The sequence below is a fragment of the Camelus bactrianus genome, chromosome 17, assembly GCF_048773025.1.
Source record: "Camelus bactrianus isolate YW-2024 breed Bactrian camel chromosome 17, ASM4877302v1, whole genome shotgun sequence".
In the NCBI taxonomy this organism is placed as follows: Eukaryota; Metazoa; Chordata; class Mammalia; order Artiodactyla; family Camelidae; genus Camelus; species Camelus bactrianus.
The window spans coordinates 45,910,579-45,936,916 of record NC_133555.1 but is presented as its reverse complement, the minus strand read 5'-3'; the positions used below and the strand labels follow the sequence as shown (position 1 = coordinate 45,936,916).

At 48.3% G+C, this 26,338-nt stretch overlaps 1 protein-coding gene across 5 annotated transcripts in view; it reads right to left on the bottom strand.

Annotated features, from left to right (window-relative positions):
• Positions 1 to 11,318: 11,318 nt before the first annotated feature.
• The window catches only part of OSBPL10 (oxysterol binding protein like 10), a 350,089-nt gene continuing 335,069 nt past the window's right edge, over positions 11,319 to 26,338 (bottom strand). For 4 of the 5 annotated variants that reach the window (XM_074345352.1, XM_074345353.1, XM_074345349.1 and 1 more), the window contains 4 exons: positions 18,927 to 19,113; positions 17,183 to 17,365; positions 14,797 to 14,950; positions 11,319 to 12,555 (listed from right to left, as the gene is read on the bottom strand). In XM_074345352.1, coding sequence (XP_074201453.1) covers positions 12,511 to 12,555; positions 14,797 to 14,950; positions 17,183 to 17,365; positions 18,927 to 19,113 — 569 coding nt within the window. In that variant the 3' untranslated portion in view covers positions 11,319 to 12,510. Of the gene's footprint in view, positions 12,556 to 14,796; positions 14,951 to 17,182; positions 17,366 to 18,926; positions 25,629 to 26,338 lie in introns of those variants that run through there. The other variant, XM_074345351.1, reaches the window with a different exon arrangement.

The window sequence follows — 26,338 nt, the reverse complement described above, 5'->3', positions numbered from 1 at the left end:
CTGTCTGAAGTGGCCGCGCTGAGCCTTGTGGCGGTGCCCGCGGCACACGGCTGTACAGCTCAGCAAGGTAGCACGAGGCGGGCGGCCCCTGTGTCGTGTGCAGCACAGCCCAGCGCAGGGTAGCAGCGCTGCCGGTGCTCCAGAAGCTTCCTCACGACCCCACCCAGTCCCTGGCCTGGCCCACGTGCCCCTCCCCAAGCTGATCGGTCTCCTAGCTTTCACATAATTACTGTTTCTCTAAACATACTGTTTAATTGCAACTATTATTTGAACAGTATAAATGGAATCAGTATTTTTTTTTATCTAGAAGCTTTTGCTCAGTTTTTATGAGATTCAGAATGTTGCGTACAGCTCTAAGTTTATTTTCATTGATGTATAGTATTCCCCCGTGTGTGTGTGTGTGGATGGATATTACGAGGATGTTACAAATAAATAAGGTACAGGAATAGTCTTACAGCTCTCTTGGAGCCTGTATGTGCACATTTTTGTGGGTATTCCCTAATAAAGGAGAGTTACTGGGTTCTTGCTGCTCCCACATCCTAATTGGCCCTTTTTAATGCTTTTTACTTGTGCCTTCTGGTGGGAGTAATGGTTTCTCCTTGTGTTTACTTCACCATTTCCAGGTTACTCGTGAGGCGGGTCATTTGGAAATCCCCTTTTTATACAGTTTCAGGTTTTGTGTTGATTTGTTGCTGTTGTATTAGAAGTTCTTCGTGCAGCCTGTGTACAGGCTCTTTACAATTTGTGCTGCGAGCTGCCTAGGAATTCATTACTTAGTGCAGTTACTTTTCAGTCTCGTGTGTGCCTGCAGCTTTCTGTGCCCTGCTTAACCTGAGGTGGAAAGAGTCTCTTGCATTCTTTTCCAGGAAATTTATTGTTTTATCTTTTATACTTAGCTTTGCAGTCCGCCTGGAATTCATTTGTTGAGTACAGTGTGACTTGCTGGTTTTTGTTTCTAGGTTGGTTAGATTTCTGGGTTGGTGTTTTTCGTATGTGTATCTAATTGTGCACCATTTATTGAAAAGACCATGCCTCTCCTACGGCTCTGCGGGGCTCCTTTGGCAGTAAGTCCACATACGAATCTCCTGGACTGTACGCTGTATTCCGCTGAGTTCTTACCTCTGTGTACTGACTGAGAGATGGTAATGTAAGTCCCCCGTCCCCGCCTTCTTAAACACCACTGGGCTGTTTCTGGCCCTTTGCTGCTTCATGTAAATTTTAGAACCAGGTCATTAAGTAACACCAAAAAGAAAAAGAAAAAGCTTGTTGGGCTTTTGATTAGGCACTGAAACTAGAACTTAATGTAGGGAAAACAGTTGAGTCTTCTATGAATGTGGCATATCCTTCATTTATGTAGGTCTGGGTCATCTTTAATTTCTGTATTATACTTTTATTCTTAATTGAAGTATAGTCAGTGTACAGTGTGTCAGTTTCTGGTGTACAGCATCACGTTTCAGTCATGCATATACATATATATGTTCATATTCTTTTTCATTATCAGTTACAGGATACTGAATATAGCTCCCTGTGCTATAAAGAAATCTGTTGTTTATTTTATATATACTAGTTAATATTTGCAAATCTTGAACTCCTAGTTTATCCCTTCCCACCCCCTTTCCAGTAACCATATTATTTTCTATGTGAGTCTGTTTGTAGATGAGTTTTTAAGTGTCATCCTTTTTTTTTTTTTAGATTCCACATATGAGTGATATCATATAGTATTTTTCTTTCTCTTTCTGGCTTACTTCACTTAGAATGACAAGGATCTCCAAGTCCATCCATGTTGCTGCAAATGGCATTATTTTATTCTTTTTATGGCTGAGTAGTATTCCATTGTATAAGTATACCACATCTTTATCCAGTCATCTGTCGATGGACATTTAGGTTGCTTCCACGTCTTGGCTATTGTAAACAGTGCTGCTATGAACATTGGGGTGCATGTGTCTTCTCAAATTAGAGCTCCCTCCAGATATATGCCCAGGAGTGGGATTGCTGGATCATAAGGTAAGTCTATTTTTAGTTTTTGAGGAATCTCCATACTGTTTTCCATAACGGCTGCACTAAACTACATTCGTACCAGCAGTGTTGGGGGGGGGGGTCCCTTTTCTCCACACCCTCTCCAGCATTTATCATTTGTGGACTTTTGAATTATGGCCATGCTGACAATAACTCATTGTATTTTTGATCTGCATTTCTCTGATACTTAATGAGCATTTTTTTTCATGTGCTTATTGGCTATTTGTATGTCTTCATAGAAGAATTGCTTGTTTAGGTCTTCTGCCCATTTCTGGATTGGGTTTTTTTTGTTATTAAGTTGTATGAGCTGTTTATATATCTGGAAATTAAGCCTTTGTTGGTCTCATTCATTTGCAAATTATTTCTCCCATTCTATAGGCTGTTGTTTTGTTTTGCTTATGGTTTCCTGTGCTGTGCAAAAGCTAATATAAGTTTATTTAGGCCCTATTTATTTTTGCTTTTATTTCCACTGCCTGGGTAGACTACCCTAGGAGAACATGACTAAGATTTATGTCAGAATGTTTTGCCTGTTTCCTTCTAGGAGGTTTATAGTGTCGTGTCTTACATTGTTTTTAAGCCATTTTGATGCATGGAGTGAGGGAGCATTCTGACTTCGTTGATTTACACGCAGCTGTCCAGTTTTCCCAACACCACTTGCTGAAAAGACTTTTCTCCATTGTATGTTCTTGCCTCCTTCGTCAAAATATATTACAGTTTTTAAATAGCTCTTGCACATTTTCAGAAGTTTTATTTCAGGGTATATTTATTTTTGATAAATACTGTCTTAGAACTTTTTTCAGTTGTCGGTATATAAAATGTTTGCTTTTGAATGTTGCAGTTGTACTTAGCAAACTGTTAAAACTCATTGGGTAAGTGCATTTTTCCAGTAATTTGTCCATTTTATCTAAATTTTCAAATAGATTAATATAAAATTGTTGCTAATGTCATTTAATGGTTGTCTGTGGATTCTGCAGTGACCGCCTTTCCTTCCTCAGTTTGGCTTTCTTCTTGCGTCCCCATTCATCTCCCCTCTCCCCCTCATTACCTTGTGTCTCATTTTCCTTCAGTTTTTGCTTATGGCTTTATTGACATTTTCTACACTATGTATTTATTTCATTAACTTTTGTTGATTTATTTTTGTGTTCTTTTCACTTTTTAGTGCGTTGATTTCTTCTCCTAATATGTAACTTTAAGTTCATAAATTTACACCCCCCCGACAATGTCTCATTCTCAAAAGTTTTGATGCAAAGTGTCCTTGAGTTTAATGCATATTTTAATTTCTGTTGTACTTCCTTCTTTGAACTGTGGGTTATTTAGATGTACCTTTCTTGATTTTCAAATATACTGGTTTGCTAGTTAACCTTTTATTGTCAGTTTCTACCTTAATTGCATTGTCGTCACATACTCTAATTTTAATCCTTCGAAGATGTTTGAAATTTGCTCTGTGGTCCAACATACACAGTGTGTGTGTAAAAATCTTACTGAAGCTTGTTATTTGCTGAGAAGGATGTATTGAAATTGTGCACTGTTACAGGTTTGCCTGTTCTCTTTGAACTATTAACTTTCTTTAGAATTTGTTTGAACACAGATTATTAGGTGGATATACATTTGGAACGTTTATCGGTAAATTGAACTTTTGATTTTTTGTAAATAGACTATTTTCCGCGGGGCTTCTTGTTGAAGCCTGTTTCTGATTGCTAGCAGTTAATATCAGCTTGCTTAGGATGTTTGCATGATGTTTCTTTTCATCCTCTGAATCTATCCTACTTGGAATTTGTTGGGACTTTTAACTTTGAGCTTGTTGGTGTTCATCAGTTTTTTAAGTTTCCAGTCCTCTCTCTGAATATTGCCTCTGCCCCATTCTTTTCGCTGCTCTCCTTCTGATCAACTCCAGATAAACAGAACTAAGCCGCCTTTGTTGGCGCGCGCGCGCTCGCCTCCCCATTCTGTGTTTTCTCCTGACTCACTTAGTTCTTACCAGTTCTGGCTAATCTAGTATTGAACTTATCCATTGAGTTCTTCTTACTGTTTTTCAATTCTGAAATTTCTCTTACTGCAAATCTTTTCTTTTTGTGGTTACAGCTGACCCACTGGTTCTGTCTTTTATTTAGAGTAGTGAGCATAGTTATTTTAACTGCGTCTGATTAATGCACTGACTGGAGCTCATGTTTGTGTGTGCATGCGTCCTGCTGCTGGGTACGTGCAGTCTTACCCCCTCACGTGTGGGGCAGGGGGTTCTGTGTTCTGGGCGCATAATGAGAAATTGTACAAGTTTTGGCCTAGGGTACTTTCTTCTGTAGAGGATTTTGTTTCAGCTAGGCATCCAGTGACACTGGCAAGCCAGAGTCACATTAATCCAATTTCAGGGATGAGGTGTGGTACCCAGAGCCAGCCTGCCCTTCCTGTGAGGGCTGGTTCATTATTTCCAGGCCGACACCCTGCGGGGACCTCGGCCGTGCAGACTTCAGTCCTGACATTTGTCCTCCTGGTTCCACAGACACTGAAATTGCTGCTCAGCATCTGCCACCTCCCGTGGCCTCCAGTGCCACACTTCTCTCAGGATGTCCGTCCTGTCCTGGATTCTGGTGCTGAAGACTATCTTGATTCTGTGACAAGTGTTGTTTCTCGTCCAGCTTTTTGACTTGCCCTTAGCCGGGCCTCTGGTCCACTGCTATCACAAGTAGAATACTGAATGTTAGAACCAATTCTCGGTGGTCCTTTGGATCCTAAACACATAGCATTTATGTCTTCACTCTGTCTTGCTGTGTAAATAGCTAGACATTGGCAATCCAAGTTTTGTGCCTCCCAGAGACCGTCACAATCTCTTAATATTTTATTCACTTAGAGAAAATGGGACATTCTTGGAGAGTTGTTTTATTTTTCTCTTAAAAAGATCCTGGAGGCGTCTGGATTAGAGTACCTAGTGTCTGCGTGTGTTGACTTGGGCTTCAGTGAAAGCTGGAGCTCATAATGAGATGGAATGGAAACACTGAACGGCAGCCTGGCCGCGTGTGACAGCAGCGTGCTGTCTGAGCAACTCGGACGAGCCAGGGGTGCAACAGCACCTGGTCTGACAAAATGAGATGAACGGTAAGGAGTCAGAGCTCGGGCCTGTATCCTGCTGAAGGAAACATTTAAATGTTTTTAATACGTACTCTCATACATATTTTTAATGTTTTCTGACAAGACACTGTAGAAGGAGGCGCTCGTCACACTTGGCCCCTCCCTTCCCCGAGGACTGTGGAGAGGAAGCCTGTCCCTGAGCAGACCGCCCATGTTGTATCTTTGGTCTGCGCAGACCTTTCACTTGTTAGGTCTGTAATCTGTTAATTTTTGTAAATGGCTTGAGGTGTCCTATTCAGTTGTGCCAACACCCTTTGTTGAAGTGACTATTATTTCTCCCATTTCATTGGCCTTTGTAGAAAACAAACTGCCCAGAATTCTGTTTCACCGAGCTACGTGTGTCCTGTCTGATAATCTGATGTCAGGACTTACTGAGAAGCTACAGGTAACGTGTGTTATCCACCTTTGTTCAGCGCCCTTTTACCGTGCACCCCGGGACCGCAGGCGTGGGGCATATGAGGAGGTGTTGTCACCAAGCCTGCAACTGACAGAGGATTAGTATCCAGAATCTGCAAAGAACTCTTAGGTAAAAAACAGATGACTTTGATTAGCCCTTAACAGAAGAAAAAATCCAAATGGCAAATCTATGAAAAGGAACAGACCCACCAGGTTAGCGAAAATGTGCAAGTGAGAGGATGTGCAAAAACAAACTCGTACGTTGCTGGTGGAACTGAAAATTGCTCAGCACCAGCTGATGCAGCTGAAGGTACAGACCCCGTGTCCCAGCGGCCCTGCTCCTGGTCTGTCCTGATGGCTGTGTGATTGTACACTAGGACAGCCCTGAAGGGAAAAGCATGAACTGCGTCTCTAAGGAATAACAGTGACGATCTTAAAAACAATTTGAGTTAAAAAGCCAGACCAGAGGCTATAACATGACTCCATTTACGTACAGTTCAGAAACAGGCAGAATATAGCTCAGGGGCGTATACACAGCATTGCAGCCATAAAGCAAACCAGGACATGGGTAACTTCGTGGGGCTGGGAGAATAATGGGGGATTTGAGCAGGAACAGGTTACGTGAGGAGGTTCTGAAGTGATGGAGTCTGTTTCTCAAGTGGAATTCTGGTTACTTTTGTCTGTTTGATGGTTTAAAATAATTCCTGGCGCTGTACACTTGATTTCTGTGCTGTGCTTGTGTTATGACATGAAGGCGAGGGTGCAGACTAGGAAGCTCCAGACCCTTCTCATTCCTTCACGGAAACATTTTTAAAAAGCAACAAATGAGAGACTGGCTACTGTAACTTGATAGGGGCTCTGGGAAAACGTCAGCCGTCTACAGCAACTGAACCACGCACTGCTCAATCAGAAGTTCACGTTAGAGATGGTGGGAAACCTCACGGCGTTCTATTCCCCTCTGCCCCGCCTCTCCAGTGTGCCAGGGTTGGGAGAAGGCAGCGGCCCAGCCCCCAGCGGCCTCCCTTCAGAGCAGAACTCACTTGCCGCGCTCTGTTGTGCCTGGGGCTGCCCGAGGGGAAAACGGCCCTTTTGCCTCATTTGTGAGTCTCAGGGAAAAGTGGCTGATAGCTCAGAGCTCAGGCCGGGGAAGGCTGCGGAACAAGGAGCCACTGCTTGTAAAAGCTGCAGGTAGACTACAGACCTGGAGGTGCCTGTGCAGGAAGCTATGGGAAAAGGAACAAACCAATACCTAAGGGCCTGAGAAGCCGGGGGAAATGCTCTGAAAAATTTACACGTGAAAACAGTTACGTATGGGAGGGGGCTCAGAAACGGCGCACAGGCCCGGAAAAGAGGAACTTAAGCCTCGGACATCCTGCAGGTCAGTGAGGGTCTTCCCCGGGGTGCAGCAGTTTGAAAATGCTGGGGGAGAGGGTGATTTTTTCAAATGCCCAGTTTTCAACAGAATATCACCACCAGGCGTACAAGGAAGCAGAAGAGCACGGCCCATCCAGAGGAAGAAAACCGCAGAAGTTGTCCTTGAGAAACAGGCATCAGCTGTGTTAGACAAAGACTGTAAACCAGCTGCCTTAAATATGCTCAGGGAAATAAAATCAGAATTTCAACTATGATAGAAATTATCTTTAGAAAAAACTCAAATTTTGGAGCTGAAAAAAAGTAATGGGAAAGTTGAGTAGAGCGATCTTAACAACACTCGTACAGGGAAGTTGTGCACATGAGTCAGGTGAAGTTGTTAGGTCTCAGGAGCCAAAACCACAGAAATGGGAAAAGAGCTCTGAGGACACCATTAAATGGACCAACACACATTGTGGGAATCACAGAAGGAAGAAAGGGGCAGTGAGATTTGAAGAATTAATGGCAGAAAGCTTCCCAGATTTGAGGAGAGACATCTCCACACATGCCCAGCGTGTTACACCCAAAGGAACCCACTGACCCCGGAGACACGTTAGCATCACACTGCTGAAACCGAAAGCTTTAAGACAATCTTGAAAGCAACAAAGGTGACTTTTCACATGAAAGCCACCTTCAGTCCAACTATCAGTGGATTTCTTAGAAATTTTAAGGCCATGAGTGCACTTTAAATGTATAATTCCTACTGCCTCATGGCCTTAAAGTAAAACCTGGAAACCAAGAATTCTGTACCTTCAACACTGCTTTTCAAAGAGAAATTAAGAGCTTTCCAGATAAACAGCAGCTGAGAGAGTCCATTACCACTACACACCCTACAAGAAAGTCATTCTTTAAACTGAATTAAAAGGCTTTAGACAGTAACTCAAAGGTATAAAGTATAAATACATGGAGAAATATGAAAATCAGTATTATAATTTTATAGCTTGGTTTAGAAGACAGATAAGTATAAACCTCTCTCAGTGCACACACAATATATTAAAATGTAATTTGTGACATCAGTAACAAAGCGGTGAAGCTGCAGAGGATTAGTTTTTGGATGTGACTGAAGTTGGTATCATGTAAGATAGATTTGTTTATAAACTTTAGGATGTTACGTGTAGTCCCTCTAATAACCAAAAATGAAGGAAGAATATCGAGGAAAGACAAGAAGGGCGTCAAATGCATCACTACAAAAATTTAAATACAAAGGGAGACAACAATGGAGGAAATGAGGGACAATGAAGCTGTAACACATACAGAAAATGAGGAACAAAATGGCAAAAGTCAGTCCTTATCAGTAATTACTTTAAATGTAAATAGATTAAATTCCCCCACCAAAAGACATCAATTGATGGAATGGATTTAAAAACAAGATCCAACGATGTGCTCTCTACAAGAGACTCGCTTTAGATCTAAGATCACACGTACATGCAAAGTAAAGGAATGGGGGAAATGTTTCATGCAAATAGTAACCAAAGAGTTAATGCTAGTATCAGGCAAAGTGAACTTTAAGCCAAAAACTGAGAAGACATAAGGACATGACATACTGATAACCCACTAAGCATATGTAACTATTATACAAGCACCAAACATCAGAGCTCTAAGGTGTACGAAGTACACGTGCACAAAACTGAAGGGTCGGTGGGTCTACAACAGTAGGAGACTTCAGTACCCAGTGTCAACAGTGGATAAAACAGCCAGACAGGATCAGACAGGAGACCGATGGCTGAACACCACTGAGGCCAAGTGCACTGATCGTGCCATCAAACCGGATACACAGTCTCCAGGACAGACCGTATGTTAGCCCACAAAACGAGCCAATAAATTTTAAAAGTGAAATCATACCAGGTATCTTTTCCAATCACAGCTCAATTAAAGTAGAAATCAACAGTGGGAGGAAAACTGGCAAATTCATGAACATGTGGAAATTAGACACTTAACCAACGGGTCAAAGAAGAAAGCACAAGAGAAATTAGAATGTATCTTGAGACAACTGAAAATAAAAACAAACCAACCAAGATGTATGGATGCTGTGAATGCTTACATTTGTAAAGCTCTCAAATCAACCTTTGAACCTTAAACAAAACTACACCCACAGCTAGCAGAAGGAAGGAAATAAACGAGGAGCAGAGAGACAAAACAGAGCAACCAGACAGAGCCTCCCACTTCCTGATGTAAAAACCTTACTGCAAAGGTGATCACAACTGGTACAGGCATAAAGTCAGACACAGACCAGCGGAGCAGAATAGAGCCCAGCAAGGAGCCCTGGCAGAGGTGGTCGGATTATGTTTGGTAAGGGAGCCGAGGTAGCCATTCAACAGGGGAAAAGAATCTTCAACAAGTGGTCTTAGGAAAACAGGATATCCATATGCAAGGTAACAATATTGGATCCTTATCTGACATCGTTTACAAAAATTAAATAGATTGAAAACCTAAAGATAAGAGCTAAAACTATGAAACTCTTAGAAGAAAACGGGAAAATCTCCCTGACATTAGATTTGGCAGTAAGTCACTGCATATAAAAACACAAGCACAAGGCATTACAAAGAACTGGACATCAAAATTAAGTACTTTTGTACATCAAAGGACACTATAAAGAGAGTGAAAAGGTAACTCACAGAATGGGAGAAAACACTTACAAATCATATTTGATAAAGGATTAATATCTAGATTATGTAAATAACTCCTACAACTCAACACATAAAAGCCACCCAATGAGAAAAGGAGCAAGGATCTGAATAAAGAAGATACACAAATGGCCAATAAACACATAAGATACTCAGCATCACCATCTTTCGGGAGGTGCACATTAAAGCCACAATGAGCGAGCGCTTCAAACCCACTGGGATGATTGTTATTAAAAACAAAGGTAACAAGTGCTGAGAAGGATGTGGAGATTCAAACCCCTGGGCCTTGCTGGTGGCACTGCAAAATTATGTAGTCACTGGAAAACAGTATGGCAGGTCCTCAAAAAACCAACCGTACTTTTCATATGACACAGCACTTGCAGTTGTGTGTGTGTGTCCCCAAAAGACGGAAACCACCCAAATGTTCATTGAGAGTAAACATAACGTGGTGCACATGCATATAATGGAGTATTATTCAGCCTTAAAAGGAAGGAAATTCTGATGGTCTGAACACATTATGAAGTGAAATAATCCAGACACAAAAGGACAAGTGTAGTATGATTCCACTTTTACGAGGTGCTCAGAGTTAGTCAAATCCATAAAAACACAAAGCCGAATGCGGGCGCTAAAGGTCGCAGAGGAGGGCGTGGAGGGGGAGTCACTGTCTAGTGGGCACAGAGCTGGAGACTAGGAAGATGAAAACTTTATGGAGATGAACGGTTGTTACGGCAACACAATGATGTGAAAGCAGTTAATGCCATTGACCTGTGCGCTCTTAAATGGTTAAAATAATAAATTTTATGATACACGTATCTTTTACCATAATAAAAGAATTACTCCATAAAACGAAATGTGAACTCAGCCAAAGAGAGTAAGAAAATGAGCAAATAGAGCAACTCAGCAACATGGACTGACCTATAAACAAAATAAAAGCTCAAATAAACTATATTATGCCATTAGTACACAGCCCAAAATGGGCAAAACCAAGCATGCTCTTTAGAAATACACAGTATGGTCCCCGCCCCCCCAAAAAAGCCAAGATGGTAATAACTCCAGAAGACCGGACAGTGTCACCACTGGGGTCAAGGAGGGGACATAGAATTTTGTATGGGCACAAAGGTAGCTTTTAAGGTACAAACTCAGGTTTCTTAAGCAGTGGGTAGGTACATGGGTGTTTGTTCTTAGAACTGCAATGTTTTATGTAAACCTTTTCTATGTGGTATTTCACAATTTTTCAAAAGGCAAAATGAATCCCCCAGCCCAACCCCAACAAAAGAAAGTGACCCTTCTCCATTTTTAACTCCCCAGATGGTTTATCCTCTGGTGTAAGACTGGAAAAATCTAAAAACACCGCAGTGCTTACTTACCAGTCTCCTCACTGAGGACTTTCTTCTCAGAATAGCATCCATTCTGCTTTCTCTCAGAAACAAAACGGTTCCACACACTGTTCTCAAAGATGTTGTTAAGACTGTGACGCAGAACAGGCCCACGTTATGATTTGACCCAGTAAGTCACTTCTCTCAGAACAAAACCCTTCACTGGACACGAGCTAAACATTCTTATGACCTTGTCAGAAAATATCCATACTGTTTCTGTGGTAGGTTATTTAATGTGTTTAAAACACTGTTTTGATGAAAATACGATTGCTGTTCACACTGAATTAACATTACCTAACCAATAAAATTCGAGTTCATTCAGAGCCACCAATGCCAACAGGACTTTGGAATCCCTAAAAATAAAACACACACACAGATAAGTATAGTGTTTAATCGAAATAAATTTGTCTAATATCTACAAAGTGTGAACAGTTGGTCTTAAGAAAGCAGACAAAAGGCACAAAATCAGTATTACTAGAGAGAAGCATTCATGCTACTGAATTTCATAAATATTCTCACTAGAGTGGCACAGTAAAAAATAAATTAAGCAGTGAGCAAAAATCAAATACTTCACTTTTCCCTTGCTTTATATTCTAGTCATGTCTTGACCTCATTTGTAAAGGCTGAGGACTGAGATTCAACTGAAACCATGGAGCACTTATGCAGGCTTTACGTATGTACGTTTTTTAATCACAGTGGTTTTCTCGCAGTTGGGGCCAACAAGAGAGCTACATTTGAAAAAAAAAAAAATCCACAGGAAATTCTTTCCTGTTTCCCCAAACTAAACTCAAGAGTGAGGCCGTGGTTCTGCAGGTGTGTGTACGCATGCGTGTATTTATTTCTAAAGCCCTTTTTCCATCATAAAAGTAGTGAAGTCGCCATATGACTCGTTTTCTGCCATGAAAGCAGCTTCTGAAAAATTTATGACGAATGCTTTGAATATGAGAAACTGCCAGAGGCGCTGAGACAGGTAGACGGGCGGAAAATTCCAAGGCAGGCCTGGCTCGAGGTTCTCCCAGAGGTGCCCCATCCAGCGGGAAGCGGCGGCTTCTCGCCCCGAGGATGGACAGACGGGTGTTACCGTCGGGAGGGGAGCGGCACTCCCAACGGCAACTGCAACGACGGCCACCTTCACTTCTACCAGGGACACCGGGGGCAGGGCCAACTCACCTTTGTTTTGACGAGAGTTAACAAAGGAGAACACCTTTGTGAGTGCAAAACATTTTTGGCAAAGTGAAAAATAGAAAACTTCAAACCTCATTGATAAAAAGGAGCCCAGGATGACCCACTTCGAGATCGGTAGGTGCCGTATTTACACGTGTATAACGCCCAACGGACAGTGCGCGCATGTGCGCACACCGGCCCCAAGTGGCTCTTGGCATAAATAAGTTCAATCCCACAGGAGAGTCTGGGGTGCCTTTTTCACAGCACCTCATTTCTCCCTCAGGTACCATTTCTTGGATGAGAGCAAGAGGTCTCAGTGAAGACCAGCAGCGCCTCGATACTGTACCACTTTAATTCCTACAAAAACATGGCTATCTCTGAAAGCGCTGCGCCTCCGCCGGTCAGTGCGCCTTCCACAGGGGGTTGAAGTAGACCCAGCCGTCACCCTGTAGGAGAGAGGAGGGGACACTGTCACACGGAGGCCTCGGCGAGGCAAGGGAGAAGCGAGGGAACCCCGCCTCTGCTCGGGGAGGAGCTAGGACCGCCCAGAGCAGGGCTCGTGACCATCTGTCCGGGGCCACCACCAGCCTGTGTTTCTGCCTCGCGCCCCAGGTCTCAGCGCCAAGCCAAGCTGGGGGGCTTGCGACCCTCCTCAGCCTGGCTGCTCTTGGCAGGCAGCCCACATGAGCTTCACTTCTTGGCCTTTCGGGAGGAAACCCCACAAAATGACCAAAATAACAAAAGACGGGAGTGGGGTGGGGCTTTGTTGGTTTACATGAAGGAAAGATTCGCTGGCCAAAAGAGCCCTTTAAAACCACAGCAGGACAGAAGGAAAAAGAGGGTTAGCTGGATGAACAGACAGGGAGGGAAAAGAGCAAGGACCGAATAGGAGGAATGTGCCACCAGTGACTGACAGCCCCCGAGCCTGGAGGGGAGCGCCCCACAAAGGGCACACACACGGCGCAGTCACCACGACATCAGCACACACGGGAGATGACACTAATCCGGCACCAGTCGGAAAAAGGCAAGGATCACAATGGTCCGCGAGCTGGTGCTGGCTGGAGGGATACGCTGGACGTGAGAGTCCTGACGCTGGGGCGTGGGGAGGGGTGGGGAGGGTTACTCTTTACATAACCTCAAGCCTCCTAAACAGGCTGGCTTTTATTCCACCGCGGGGGGAAACTGTTTTCTGGTCATCATCCTTTTGTTTATCAACATACAACTTTCCAGGCAAACTAGTTAGAGAAACTAGGCCCACCCCCACAGGGACCCCTGAGGGGTCCCGGGATGGTTAATGTAACGCGTCTACTTCACTGGCCGTGGGGTCCCCAGATTAAACACTCTGAGTGAGTACACGCGTGTGTGTGTTCTCAGACGAACTGGTGGCTGCAGTAAAGCAGGTCTCCCTCCCCGGGGTGGGAGGGCCCCCTCCCATCTGCTGAGGGCCTGAAAAGAACAAAACGCGTTGGAAGGAGGAAAGTGCCCTTTACTTCCTGCCTCACTGCTGAGCTCACACCTCATCCCATCTTCTGTCCCGGAACGGGACTCACACCGTTGGCTCCCCGGGGTCTCGGGCCCTCTGACTGGTACTGAATTGCACCAATGGCTTTCCTGGGGCTCCAGGTGCAGACCGCAGGTCCTGTGGCTTTCTGGCCTCCACAATCTTCGTAATAAATCCCTATACATTTCCATCTCCTATTGATTCTGTGCTGTTTCCCTCGGGAACCCTGACAAATAGAGTCACTTCACCCAGGCAAGGCTTCCAGGTAGGGACCGCACTCAGAGTCTCCCCAGGCAGGCTTCCCGTCTGAACCGGCATCCGACCCTGACGTCTCCGGTCGGCCCGGAGCCCCAGTTCCTGCCTCTGAGGACAGAGCAGCCGCTTCCTGCTCCCCACCAGAAGCCCACCTCCAGCCTTCCCGCTCTCCCCGCAGCCCTTGCTACACGGTACCCTTCCCAGGAAGCAGCAAAGTCAGACACCAGCAGCGCCCGGGCGCGGCAAGCCCAGGCGTATTTAAACTGGCTCTCAGTGTTTACATTTTTAACAATCCCTGGACACCATGTGAATATCCAGTGCCTCATAAAAATTCAGATTTCTGGCTTCTCGGGAAGGACTGGGCAAACAGTGCGTGATGGCCTGGAGGTTGGTGGCACCCACCCCTTCAGATGCGGACTCTCCCACCTGCCCCGTCCTCATCAAGCTGTTTCTCCCACTGACGCTGCCAGCCTCCGAGGGCCTTCAAAACTGAGGCTCCAATACACTCGCTGTTTCCAGTTCAGTTCTCAACTCGCCCCACTGCTCCACAAACAACTTCAAGAGCGTAAGTAGATGGGGGGGGGGGGCAGTTGTGGGAACGGGTTTCCGCCTCCCAACGCCACGCCCAGCAGCAGCACGTGAGGCGGGGACCCATGTGGGCCCCCCGGGGCCTCCATCCCCTTCGCCCACAGGAGCTGGAAGGTTCCAGCCCAGCCAGGGGTGGAGATGGGCCATGAGGGGCTTCACGACTAACTTATTGCTAAAGATGGAGCAGCAGGGCTGTGATGTTTCTCTGACCAGGATGCCGTTCAGCTCCGCGGCCCCACTCCTGGCCTCGCAGCGGGCGCCCGGGACCGCCGGCACAGCTGGAGCCGGGGCGCGCCACCCAAGCTTCCTGGGCCCACCCGCCGCCCCGCCGAGGCCGCGGTACCTCCTGGATGAAGTACTTGGGCTGCCAGGGCGCCCGGAGGTTCTCCCGCTTCCGCTCCTCCACGCGCTGCTTCTCCTCCAGGCGCCGCTTCTGCTCGGTGGCCGCATCAATGTCCCCCAGCCGCAGGCAGCGGGTCACCTCCCGCCAGAGGTTCCTGGGGGTGCGAGAGGGGGACAGTCAGGCGGGGACCCGGGCTGAGGCTGCGGTCCTGGGCGAGGAGGGGCCCAGGCCCTGGAGCAGGATCTGCACCCAGACCTGAACCCCCCACTCTTCCGGCCCTGACCAGCTCGCCCTCCTGGGCTCGGAGCGTCTCGGGACCAGTTCAGTGACGACAGCAGCAGACGCTTACCCGGCAGTTAGCATGTTTCTAAGCATTTACATATGGATTAGCTCAGCTGATCATCACAACACCCCAATGATAGATGCAATATTTTCATCCCATTTTAAAGGAGAGAAAATCAAGATCCACATGAGATGAAGTGACCTGCCCAAGGTCAGCAGGCTGATGGACACGGACAGCGGCCGCTCTCCCAGAGGGAGCCTGGCACTAGGAGTTACAGACACTGTGGGATGCATCACCTCCCACTGTCTACACATTCACTCATTCACCACTGGAGAAGGCAGCCCAGATGGGCCCCTGCCTGCCCTACCTGCCCAGCAACCTCCCTCATCAAGAATCCCCGGGGCCACCTCTGAGTCACACCCCCCTGTGCTAGAGGCTGGGGACAGGCACTGAGGTGGAACAGAACACTTCCTCACTTCCATGCATCAGGACAAGCCCAGGTCCCACACAGAGGGAACCATCTGACTTCTCAGCAGCGAGCACTCCCTTCCTGGCTTTGCAGACATGTGGCCGGGGGGTGAGTAGACGCTGCTCATTAAATCCCAGGCCAGGGAGCCCCAGGCAGAGTGCCCAGCCGGTCCAGGACCACAGCCCTCCTGGGGGATCTGAGTCCAGGAACTGACCAGGGCCAGGCTCCAGCTGCAGGCCCAGCCTGTCCGCCACCCAGCACCCCACCACGCAGAGGCCCAAGGAGAGTGGCACCCTGGCTCTGGCTTACAGCTGGAGAAACTTCTGGGAAAGGGTAGAAAGCCAGGTCCCACAGCCTCACAGTCCCTGCTGTTTCTACTGCACCCTGACAGCTGACTTGGGAAGGGAAAGGACCAGCTAGAACAAGCCAGGGAGGTGGGGGAGGAGACAGTGTACCAACCCTACAACAAGGTTTCCAGGACCCTGCTGCCCCGTGTTTCTTAAACTCAGTTATAAAGCTATAAAGTTATAAAGTTACAAACTCTTCTTATAATAGCAAACCCTCTTACAGCATGGTCCATCATTTCATGTTAATCCTCCTACATCATCTTTCCAAACAGCAGCATGCTCTGAGTAAGAGCCAGGGCCAGCTTTCCGTCCAGGGTCAGACAGTGAACGTCTGAGGCTCTACTGGACAGTCTCGGTGGCAACTGTTAATCTGTCACTGTAGCAGGAGGCCGGCCACAGGCAGCGCACCCACGAACCCGCATGGCCGTGCTCCCACAGAACTTCTCACACATCAGCCCGAGGCTAGATATGGCCTGTGGCCCACAGCTGGCTGACCTGGATTAAAACATGTAAACGGCACATTCCAAGAACGTTCTGCTTCTGCACCTGGGTCCGCATCAGAGGTTACAGTCTGTTCACATGGTTCAGCGGGTCCTACATCACCCACTTACAATCGTTCCCCAATCGCTGCACTTAGATGGGGGACTGTTCCTTTCTTTTGTTGTTTAGTTTTCTTTTCTAAAAAAATACCCAATTTCCATATTTGAAACCTTTTCTGAATTGAAGAATTCTCCCTTAGACTAGATTCTCAGCAGTGGAGTACAAGATTCAGCTGCTGGCTGCTCACCACCCACCAGAAGCACATGGGGCACGGACTGTCGCTGTTACCACGCCCTTGCCGGCACTGAACTTTTTTAAAAAATTATGCTGCTAATCTGGTAAGAAAAGAAAAAGGATCTTCACTGCATGGTTCTCTCTGTGCTTAACTTTCCAATTAAGCAACAGGCCAGCAGAGCTGACAAACATCAAAGTCCGCTCACTGCGGGCTCCACCCTGTGACTGCAGAACAACTAGACTGAAAACCACCAAGGAGCTACTCCTTAGTGACACACAGGGACCCCCAAGGATCTAAAGAGATTCCTGGCGCACTTCCATTAGCTGAACTTTTTCTATTATTTTTTTAATTGAGGTCCTGGGGATTAAGCCCCGGACTTCATGCCCTCTAAGCACAGTACCACCGAGCTCCACCCGCCCCCCCCTTAGCTGAGCTCTCAAAGCCCCCCCATCCCTCGGGTCAAAGGCTGAGGACTATGGAGCTTGGAGACGCGCACAGGGCCTGGTTCCCACCTGGACTCCATGGGGCCCTGCTTCTCCAGGGGGCGGATCTTCTTGGGGTACACCGGCAGCGCGGTCGTGTCGATGACCTTGGTCTCGCCGTTGTTGTACGTGAACTCCAAGGTCCCGTTCCACTCCCCGTGGGCTTTGCACACGATGGTGTTGGTCGGGTTGTGTTTCACTTCTGCTGTGACCCTAAATTAACCAACAGTCGAATGAACATCTTTGCCAGGTTATCAGAGCTGAGGCTGACTTCACAAGGTCTACACACATAGGGGGAGAGTCTAGCGCAGTGGGAGAGCGTGTGCTTAGCATGTGTGAGGTTCTGGACTCAATTCCTGTACCTCCATTAAAAAAAAGGGGGGGTACACAACACACATTTAGAGATTTTTTTTCTGTGGGGTTTTTTTTTCCCCCTTTTGCTCAGAGGCTAGCTTTTATGTGATCTCATATCCTTGAGCAGAGAAAGGAAGCACTGTTGGGAAAACTGGTGAGCTTTGAATAAAGCCTGTAGATTAGTTAGCAGTAATGCAGCAATGCTAATCTCTTGGTTTTGACAGGATGTTATTATTGGGGTAGAAATCACACAGGTCAGGAAAAACAAAATATACCCTTCGCCTCCCCCAGACAGCATCTAATTCTGCTACAGTTCAACCACCAAAAGAGTGTAAAAGACTTTTTCAGTCATTGAACAAGGTCCGTCTCCTTCAGCCCGGCTTTCCAGAGCCCTGGTGGAGACCTGTGACCTCACGCCTCACTTGCGCCCGGCCCGAGGGGGGTCTGGTCTCAGCCCTGGGCGAGCAGATCTAGGAGCTGCTGCAAAGCAGCAGCAGAAACAGGAAGTGTAGGAGTCCAGCTCCTCTTTTTCCTAATGGCTGTGCTCAGGATGAGTTTGGAATTTTCAAACACAGGCTTGGAAGCCTTCCCAAGCCCAAACACAGCCACAGGTCCTGGAGGACTAGACCCAGGCTCACAGGTGACATCAGGAACCCTCCTGGCTGCATGCACCACACGGGTGTCAGTGAGACGCTGGGGCAGGCTGAACAGCGGGCTCTCCTGGAGGGAAACACCTGGTCAGCATCTGTCAATTTCTGTGGGGCGGGCCCCCCACCCCACCGCGGGGGCTTGCTCCCACCGCGGAGGCACGAGGGACCGCAGAGCTGGGGAGAAATGCACACGATCAGCCCTTGTGAGCCAGGGCGTCCGGCTCCAAAACGGCCACAGAGGTGCCCACTTTCCAGGGGACACTCCAACACCCCCTGTGAAAGCCACACAGGAAAGCTCTCCAAGAAAAGGAGCAAAGATGAGAGCTGGCTTATCAGAGATCTGCTCCACGGGGGGTTTATAAGTGGAACCATTCATGCGTCCCTCAAACAGCGGGCCTCTCCCTTCAGTTTCTTAGCATCTGCTTCTCAGCTTCTAAATTGAAAGAATTGGTTCTGCTCTCACAGAAGATGCAGGATGCTGAGCACCCAGAGCGCAGTGCACCCATGAGGGCCGGCTGTGCCCTCAGGAGGGAGAGCTCACAATAACCACAGATGCCCTTTACTCTTGGGGGCATGTTCTGCCAACACATCACCAGCGATGCCACTGTACAGTGTAGACACAGCCACATGAGACGCGTCCTCGGAAAAAGATCTGTTAACTTTCTCTTGATTTTCAACTCATGCCGTGACTGGAACCCGATCTTCTGCTGGAGAGAAGAAACCCGGAGCAGAAATAAGACAGAGAAGGAGACTGCCCGGCCGCCTCCTACCTGTGGACCTTCCCCCCGTAGAAGGGCTTCGTGTGGAATATCACTGCTGCTGAGTACCCGGTCTTGGCACAGCTGATGCTGACTTTTCCTCCAAGCTCCACCCAGGGGATGGTGAGGATGGACCGGGCGTAGGCGCTGGGCAGGGTGAACACGTACTCCTCCCCGTGCTCCAGGAGCCGCAGCACACCTCCGGGGAGAGAGGACAGCAGTTAGGCACACACACAAAGGAAGGGCGGCGGGGACCAGGAGACACGGCCATGACAGACCAAACATGCTCCCACAACAGACGTCACACCTCCCACCTCTGCAAAGTTCTGGCCACCCGCCTGCCATTCATCTGTTCATCGCATCTCTACTGTGTGGGAGCCACTGAGAACACAAGGGGAACCAGACAGACCCACTCTCTGCCCTCAAGGAGCAGAACAGAAAGATGGGCATTAATGAATCACCAAGCAAACAAAATTGTAATCGTGAGGAGGGAGGGCCAGGTGCCTGGGGACCCAGGAGCAGCTGACTAGGAGAGGTTCCCTGAGGAAGGGACAGGCAAGCTGGATAAGAGGTGAGTAAGTGAAGAAGGGAGGGAAAGTATTCATGCAGGGGAAGTGCCTGTGCAAAGGCCCTGTGGCAGGAAGGAGCCCGATGAGCACGAGGGGCTGAGCAAAGGGATCCATGCAGAAGGGGAGGTGGCAGGTATCAGTGGGGAGGCTGCCGGATCCACTGGGGCCAGACCTTTAAACTTGGGAAAAGCACACTTTTATCCTGAGAGCCACAGAAACAAAATCAAAAGTTCTCAGAAAGTCGGTAAAACCAGACTGGACAGCTGTGGTCACAACCCAGGGGAAGCCACCCGCCCCTTGATCAGGGGTTCCCTACCCCAGGATCCAAGCACTAGGCTTGGAGAGGTCTGATCCCCCTGAAACAAAGCAGAATTTCATGCGTTTGTCTCTTTTTCTTGGGACAAGGGCCACTGCTTTTATCAAGTTCTCAAAGGCCGACGTGACCACCCGCAAAGGCACCATCTCCCAGGGCTGCTATATAGTCCCTGCACTAAAATCCAGCCCTTGCTCCAGCTCTTCTGGTCAGGCACCCACGGGGCCAGCATTTCAAGTCACTCTGGGGCCCATACAGGCTGGCAGAGGCCAGGGGACCAGGGCCCTGCCCTCTGAGGTTTGCTCTGAGCAAGCAAACCAAACCTTTGCCCAGACATGCAACCAGGGCTGTTAGTGACACCCCCGCCCTGGGCTTCCAGCTTTCTCTGCGAAGAGTGAGGGGCGGGTTCCGTGCACCCACAAGGACCCTTTTCTGGGTGCCAGGCATTTCTGGGGGCTTCGCAGGCACTGTCCCTTTAAGCGTCACAACTACCCAACAGGGCACTGGTTATCATCCTTTTTACATAAGGATGAGGCACAGGAAACTCAGAGAGCTGAAGTAACTTGGCCAGTCGGTGCTTCTGTCTCAGGCTAGACAAGCATCTAAGTCAGGAGAGCGGGAGTGTCCCGGGCAGAGGACACGTTGCATGTGTTCCTGTTATCCTGGAAGCTGGCCTGGGAGCCTGGGGACAGATGGGACAACACTGCACAGAGGAGTCACCAACGCTGTTTCTGAAGCCACTGTGAAGATGTGTTCCAGTGTAATTCCATTTACCCTCGAATTGCCCAGGAGCCACAGTTTACAGACACACTAGGCTTGTCCGGAACCAGCCACCTCACTCGCAGTCAAGTCCTGCAATGTCAGTCCTGCTGACCCACAGCAGGGGTGTGAGCCCCAGCGGACTGGCTCGCTGTGTCCAGGGGTCTTGCTCTCCCCCAATGTGGCGGGGCGCTCACACACTTGGGCCCAGGCCAGACCTAAGACCCACCCCCCACAAGAAAAAGCCAACCCAGAGGTCACCCATAATCCCTTGGGCAGGACTGGGAGGGGTATCACAGCGACATTTAACTCTGTCTCTCCCCCAACCAGGGGTATAATGAACACCCACAACATGCACGCACGCTGGCAGGACTCCACTGCACCAAGTACCCCAAACGTCACCGCACCTTGACTCCTCCCCACTCCCTGGACCTGCCAGAGCCCTCACAGTCAGATTAAACCATCTCCCTCAAAGCCAAGCCTTCAGCCCCCGCTCTCTCTGACACCTGGCCCTCCTCCCAGGCTCAGGGAACAGAGCTGCTCCCGGTGACCCTGGAGGTCTGGTCCCAGGATACCGATAAGGGAGGATCTGAGTCTGAGAGAATTTGGCACTGATCTGTCGGTTCGTACGGCTTCTAATCAGGACCTTTGGAGAAGAAAGGCCAAGTCTGGAACACTGTTTCCTTAGTTAAGTGGGTAAGAAGACAGCAAAGGGAGGAGGGTAGAGCTCAGTGGTAGAGTGCGTGCTTAGCATGCACAAGGTCCTGGGTTCAAACCCTGGTACCTCCATCAAAAAACATAAACAAGTAAACCTACTACCTCTCCCCAACCCCTTAAAAAAAGGTTTACTTAAAAAAAAAAAAAAGAAGACAGCGACGCAGGTGGGAAGTTGCTGCCAATGGCAAACCGGTTTAACACCCACAGACCACAGGAACAGGAAGTGAAAGTTGAAGAGAGAGGCCACCTGACTTCCCTCCCTGTCCCTGCGTGCCAGCGCACTCTCATCCTCTCAGAGCTGTGGCAGCTGCAGAGGCCCTAAGAACCCACAGAGGAGCTGTCCCTCAGTCTCCCCGCCCCCCAGGGCCCAGAGAAGGCGGCTCTCCATGCCCCCATCCCTGACCCCTGTGCTACTGGACCATGTGGCAATAGAATCCTCCCAGGTGGCCCACGTGTCCCGACAGCACCACCTCACCCCGATGTCTACGCTGTCCCCCTCTGTGATCAACCCTCCAGCCTTTCATTGGCAGTACCTTGGGGACCCGTGCCCACCTGAACATCCTGCCAGCGGCCTCTCCTTGCAGACAGGATTGCAGACAGGACCACACAAGAGCCATGAGGGCCACGTGCCGAGACTTCCTGGTCTCATCCACAAATATAAACCGTGTGAGGCAGGGTTACACAACTGACAGTTTTTTAGAACATATTTACAGGGAACACATGCCACAGTTTTTTGAAAGACCTAGACGAAATCTTAGAGGACCATTCCATGTCCTCCGTCACTTGCCAGCCTGGTGACCTGAACTTGTCTGCACCTCAGATGCCTTGTCCAAGATGCAGGGATAATGGTACCTGAGCCTCACGGGGCTGTGGTTAAGGATGTAAAGGCGATACTGAACTCAGCTAAACACATATGGCCCCATACACTGCCCGAGCCCCGAAGTTTCTATCCTAATCACTCCTCACTCTCTGATAGGTGAATTCTGAGCAGCAGTGTTTCCACTTGGGAACAAAGAAGAAATGACAGTCTGGTGGTGGGGTATGCACCTCGGGGATGAGGGGGCAGGTGGGAGACATCCTCCTCCCGCTCACTTTCAGAAAAACCTCTTCCAACATCCAGAAGGACAACAAGCATAAGAAAAGGTGCTTAATTTCGCTAATTATCAGAGAAATGCAATCAAAACTACAATGAGGCATCACCTCACACAGTCAGAATGGCCATCATTTAAAAAGTCCATAAATGATAAATACTGAAGAGGCTGTGGAGAAAAGGGAACCCTCCTACACTGCTGGTGGGGATGCAGTTTGGTGCAGCCACCATGGAGGACAGTATGGAGGTTCCTCAAAAAACTAAAAGTAGACTTACCATATGATCCAGCAATCCCACTCCTGGGCATATATCCAGAGGGAACTCTAATTTGAAAAGACACCTGCACCCCAATGTTCATAGCAGCCCTATTTACAATAGCCAAGACATGGAAGCAACCTAAATGTCCGTCGACAGATGACTGGATAAAGAAGCTGTGGTATATTTATACAATGGAATACTATTCAGCAATAAAAAAAGAATAATGCCATTTGCAGCAACATGGATGGACCTAGAGATTATCATATAAAGTCAAGCCAGTCAGACAGAGAAAGACAAATATCATATGATGTCACTTAGATGTGGATTCTTAAAAAAAAAAAAAGATATAAATTTATTTACAAACCAGAAATAGACCTACAGACATAGAAAACTGTGGTTACCAGTGGGGAAAAGGGAGGGAGGGATAGATTAGAAGTTTGGGATTAACAGAGACACACTACTATATACAAAATAGATAAACAGCAAGGACCTACTATATAGCACAGGGAACTGTATTCAATATCTTGTAATGAGCTGTAATGGAAAAGAAACAGAAAATACATATGTATGTATAAGTATAAATGACTTGCTTTGCTGTACACCTGAAACTAACATTATAAATCAACACACATCAATTAAAAAAAAAAAGAATTTAAAAAAGAGACAAAGAAAAAAAAAAAAAAAAAGAACTCTTCCAAACAAAGGTGAAATTTCCCGCAAGTCCACAGAAATTGGAAAGCAAGCCCGAAAGAAGGCTAATTGGAAGGCACTGGCGAGACTACATTCCTGGCTCTCTGAAAATCCATAAATATGCCCTCACTCATTAAATCACCGGAAATTATGATTTCTCAGGACGAACTGTTTTTTTCAGGGTTGCATAAAAAGTCTATGCCTAATATGAATAAAAGACTATATTAAAGCCAGACTTGCAACTGGGATCACACACGAAAGCTCCCTTTTAATTAGCCGGAGAGCAGGGAGAAGCTGAGAAATGCCAACTGATCAATACTTCCAGGTCACAGTCAGTCCCCAGGCTGGGAGATTTTCACTTTAAATCCCACAGATTGATTTAATCAATACACACAGAGCCAAGCATTAAGATCTCCAAAGTGATACATTTAAAACATTTTAAGGAACCAAAATACGCCAACAGGACGTTGACCGTGGAAAGAAAGCAACTCTGGGGAACTGGTCTGCGGGCTGGGCAGCAGGGACACTCGTGGGCAGACAGATGTGTCACTGCTCTTACTAGAACCGCCCACCCTCAAGACCCACTTCAGAGGCTGTGCCATTTGCTGGGCACTGTCCTGCAGGCTGGGGGGGAAGGGGTCTCGAGAACAGCTGGGCGAGCTCGTCTCCCCCACAGTGCAGGTGGGTGCTGAGTGGGGCCTTTGCCTCCTTCCTGGGGTGGTGGGGGACATCCTCATGGGGCTGGCTACACAGGGTCACATTCAAGCCTCTGAGCATCAAAGCAAGGACCACAAGGGGAGGGAAGGCCATCTCAGTGTGGCAACCTGGGAGAATTCAAGGTAAGATGCAGCACCTGAGAAGAGCATTTTATTGTAGCCACATATGCCACAGCCTAAGGGCAATCATTTAAAAGACAAGCCCACGTACGTACGTACAAAACTTCAAGTGGATGTGTGTGTGTAGGTTCAATCCCCAGTACCTCACTTAAAAAAATAAATAAACCTAATTACCCACCCCTACGAAAAAAAAAAAAACCAACCAACCACAACCTCTCTACTTCTCACTCTGCCACTGGGCTCCTCCCTGCAAGTCTGTTCAGGCGGCAGCCACGGGGAAGCTGCTAAAATCACTCCCACCCTCCACTGATGCTCCTCTCACTCAGAGTAAAGGCCCGAGTCCTCCCAAGTCCCCAGATCCCCAGGATCTGGCCCCTTCTCCGCCCTGGGCTCCAGCCACACTGGCCTCCTGCCTCAGGGCACTTGGACTTGCTGTTATTTCGTCTGGAGCAGACCAGCCACATGGCTGCTCCCTCCCCTCCTTCCAGCCTTCCCTCAAACGCTCCACCCTCGCTGAGGTCGTCCCAATGACAACTGCAGCCCCAACCCCGCCCGGCCAGCGCCCACTCTCGGGTCCAGCTGCCTTGTCTCCTTCGCTCCAACTTCACCACCTCACTGCGGACCGCGGGAAGCCCTCTTCCTGTTCTCCATCTGACTCACCCGGTAGGACGCCGGCCCCCGAGGGCAGGGCTCCCTGTCCCGGTCACTGCCTGGTCTATGGAACAACACTGCTCACTTCCCAGATGGAGGATGAACAGTTACAGACCCACGGACCTGCCGCGGCTCCTGGCCATACGGGATGGATGAGGAAGTCAGCACATCTAAAGCGGCATCTCTATGCGCACACGCGGGTGTCTGCTCACCCGGGTGTCGGTACCATCGCAAGGTGGGAACGGCCTCAACGCACCACCTCTCCAACAAACAAGCCTGTGTCATCTTCAAATAACACATTACATGGGAAATTGAGACTAAATAACGAAAGCAGACAGAATGAGACGAAGCTCCTGAGTACCGATTTGAGGCTTTAAATGAAGGGGAAGATTTTACCAGAACAAATCTCAGGGTGTTAGGTCAAAATCAAGATTTGGGGAGGGGGGTATAGAGCTCAGTGGTAGAGCTTTAGCAAGCACAAGGTCCTCGGTTGAATTCCCAGTATCTCCATTAGAAATATATATATTAAACAAATTTAAATTTAAATTTAAATTTAAAAAGTATTTTTAAAAACCAAGATGAACGTCACTCTCGGTCCCCACTGCAAACCAAGTGCACACATCAGAGCAAACGTAAACCTCCCGCGTGGGGTCCTTAGCGACCTTGCAGGAGTCTCCCAGCCTTGAGCAGAAGGGCTCCTGAGGCAGGCAGACTGAGCTTCCCGCTCCCAGTGCTCCCGAGTCCATGGCCTTGCTGGAACCTGCCTGTGGCTTTGACCCAAACGGCGCCTCCTCGCAGGGGCAGCTCCTGCCGGGGCTTCTGGGGAGGAGTCTGAGGGGAAGATCAGAATAGAGGCCTGAGAAAAAAGCCCCATTCTCACACTCTACCCCTGCTCTGCAGTAGCACAGCTGAGTCAAGTTCACCTCCTCAGCTTTGGGGAGACAGGCCTCAATGCCCTGGCTATGCCTCCGGGGGGACCCTGACGTCCCTGGCCAGCCATCACCTCACCTGCCCCCCTCCATCTGCTACTCACCCCCCAACTCTAGATTCAAGGGCTTGTGGCCTCCTGGGACTCCTAGATCTTCGATTCTGACTTCTCATCCAGTGATCAGACGTGAGTTGATGACAGAAGGTCCCTGCCCCAAAAAGCAGCCAGCCCCTTCCTGCAGCCTCTGTCCCTGGTCATGATGAGGGGAGGATAGACACTGTGCAGTGTCACACAGGTGCCCTTGCACAAGGTGCCCGCCTCAGGTCCTTGTCTGTAAAGTAAGGGGCAGCTGGACTCATCAAAGGTCCGCTGAGCATTTGGAAGCAACCGAAGCCTTTTGGAAATGAAGTCTTACACGGAAGCTCAAGGTTAACAGGTCAGTGGTGCACACACTGCTCACTCCCTACGCCCACCTCGCGGCTGAGCCCCCCTCTGCTGGAGACCCTGGGGCTTGAGAGATGGATAAACCCTCTTGCGCTACAAGATTCAATGGTCAGGCTGTCACTGATAACAACTCCTCCTTAAGAAGAAAGACCCTTCTGACACCACTCTC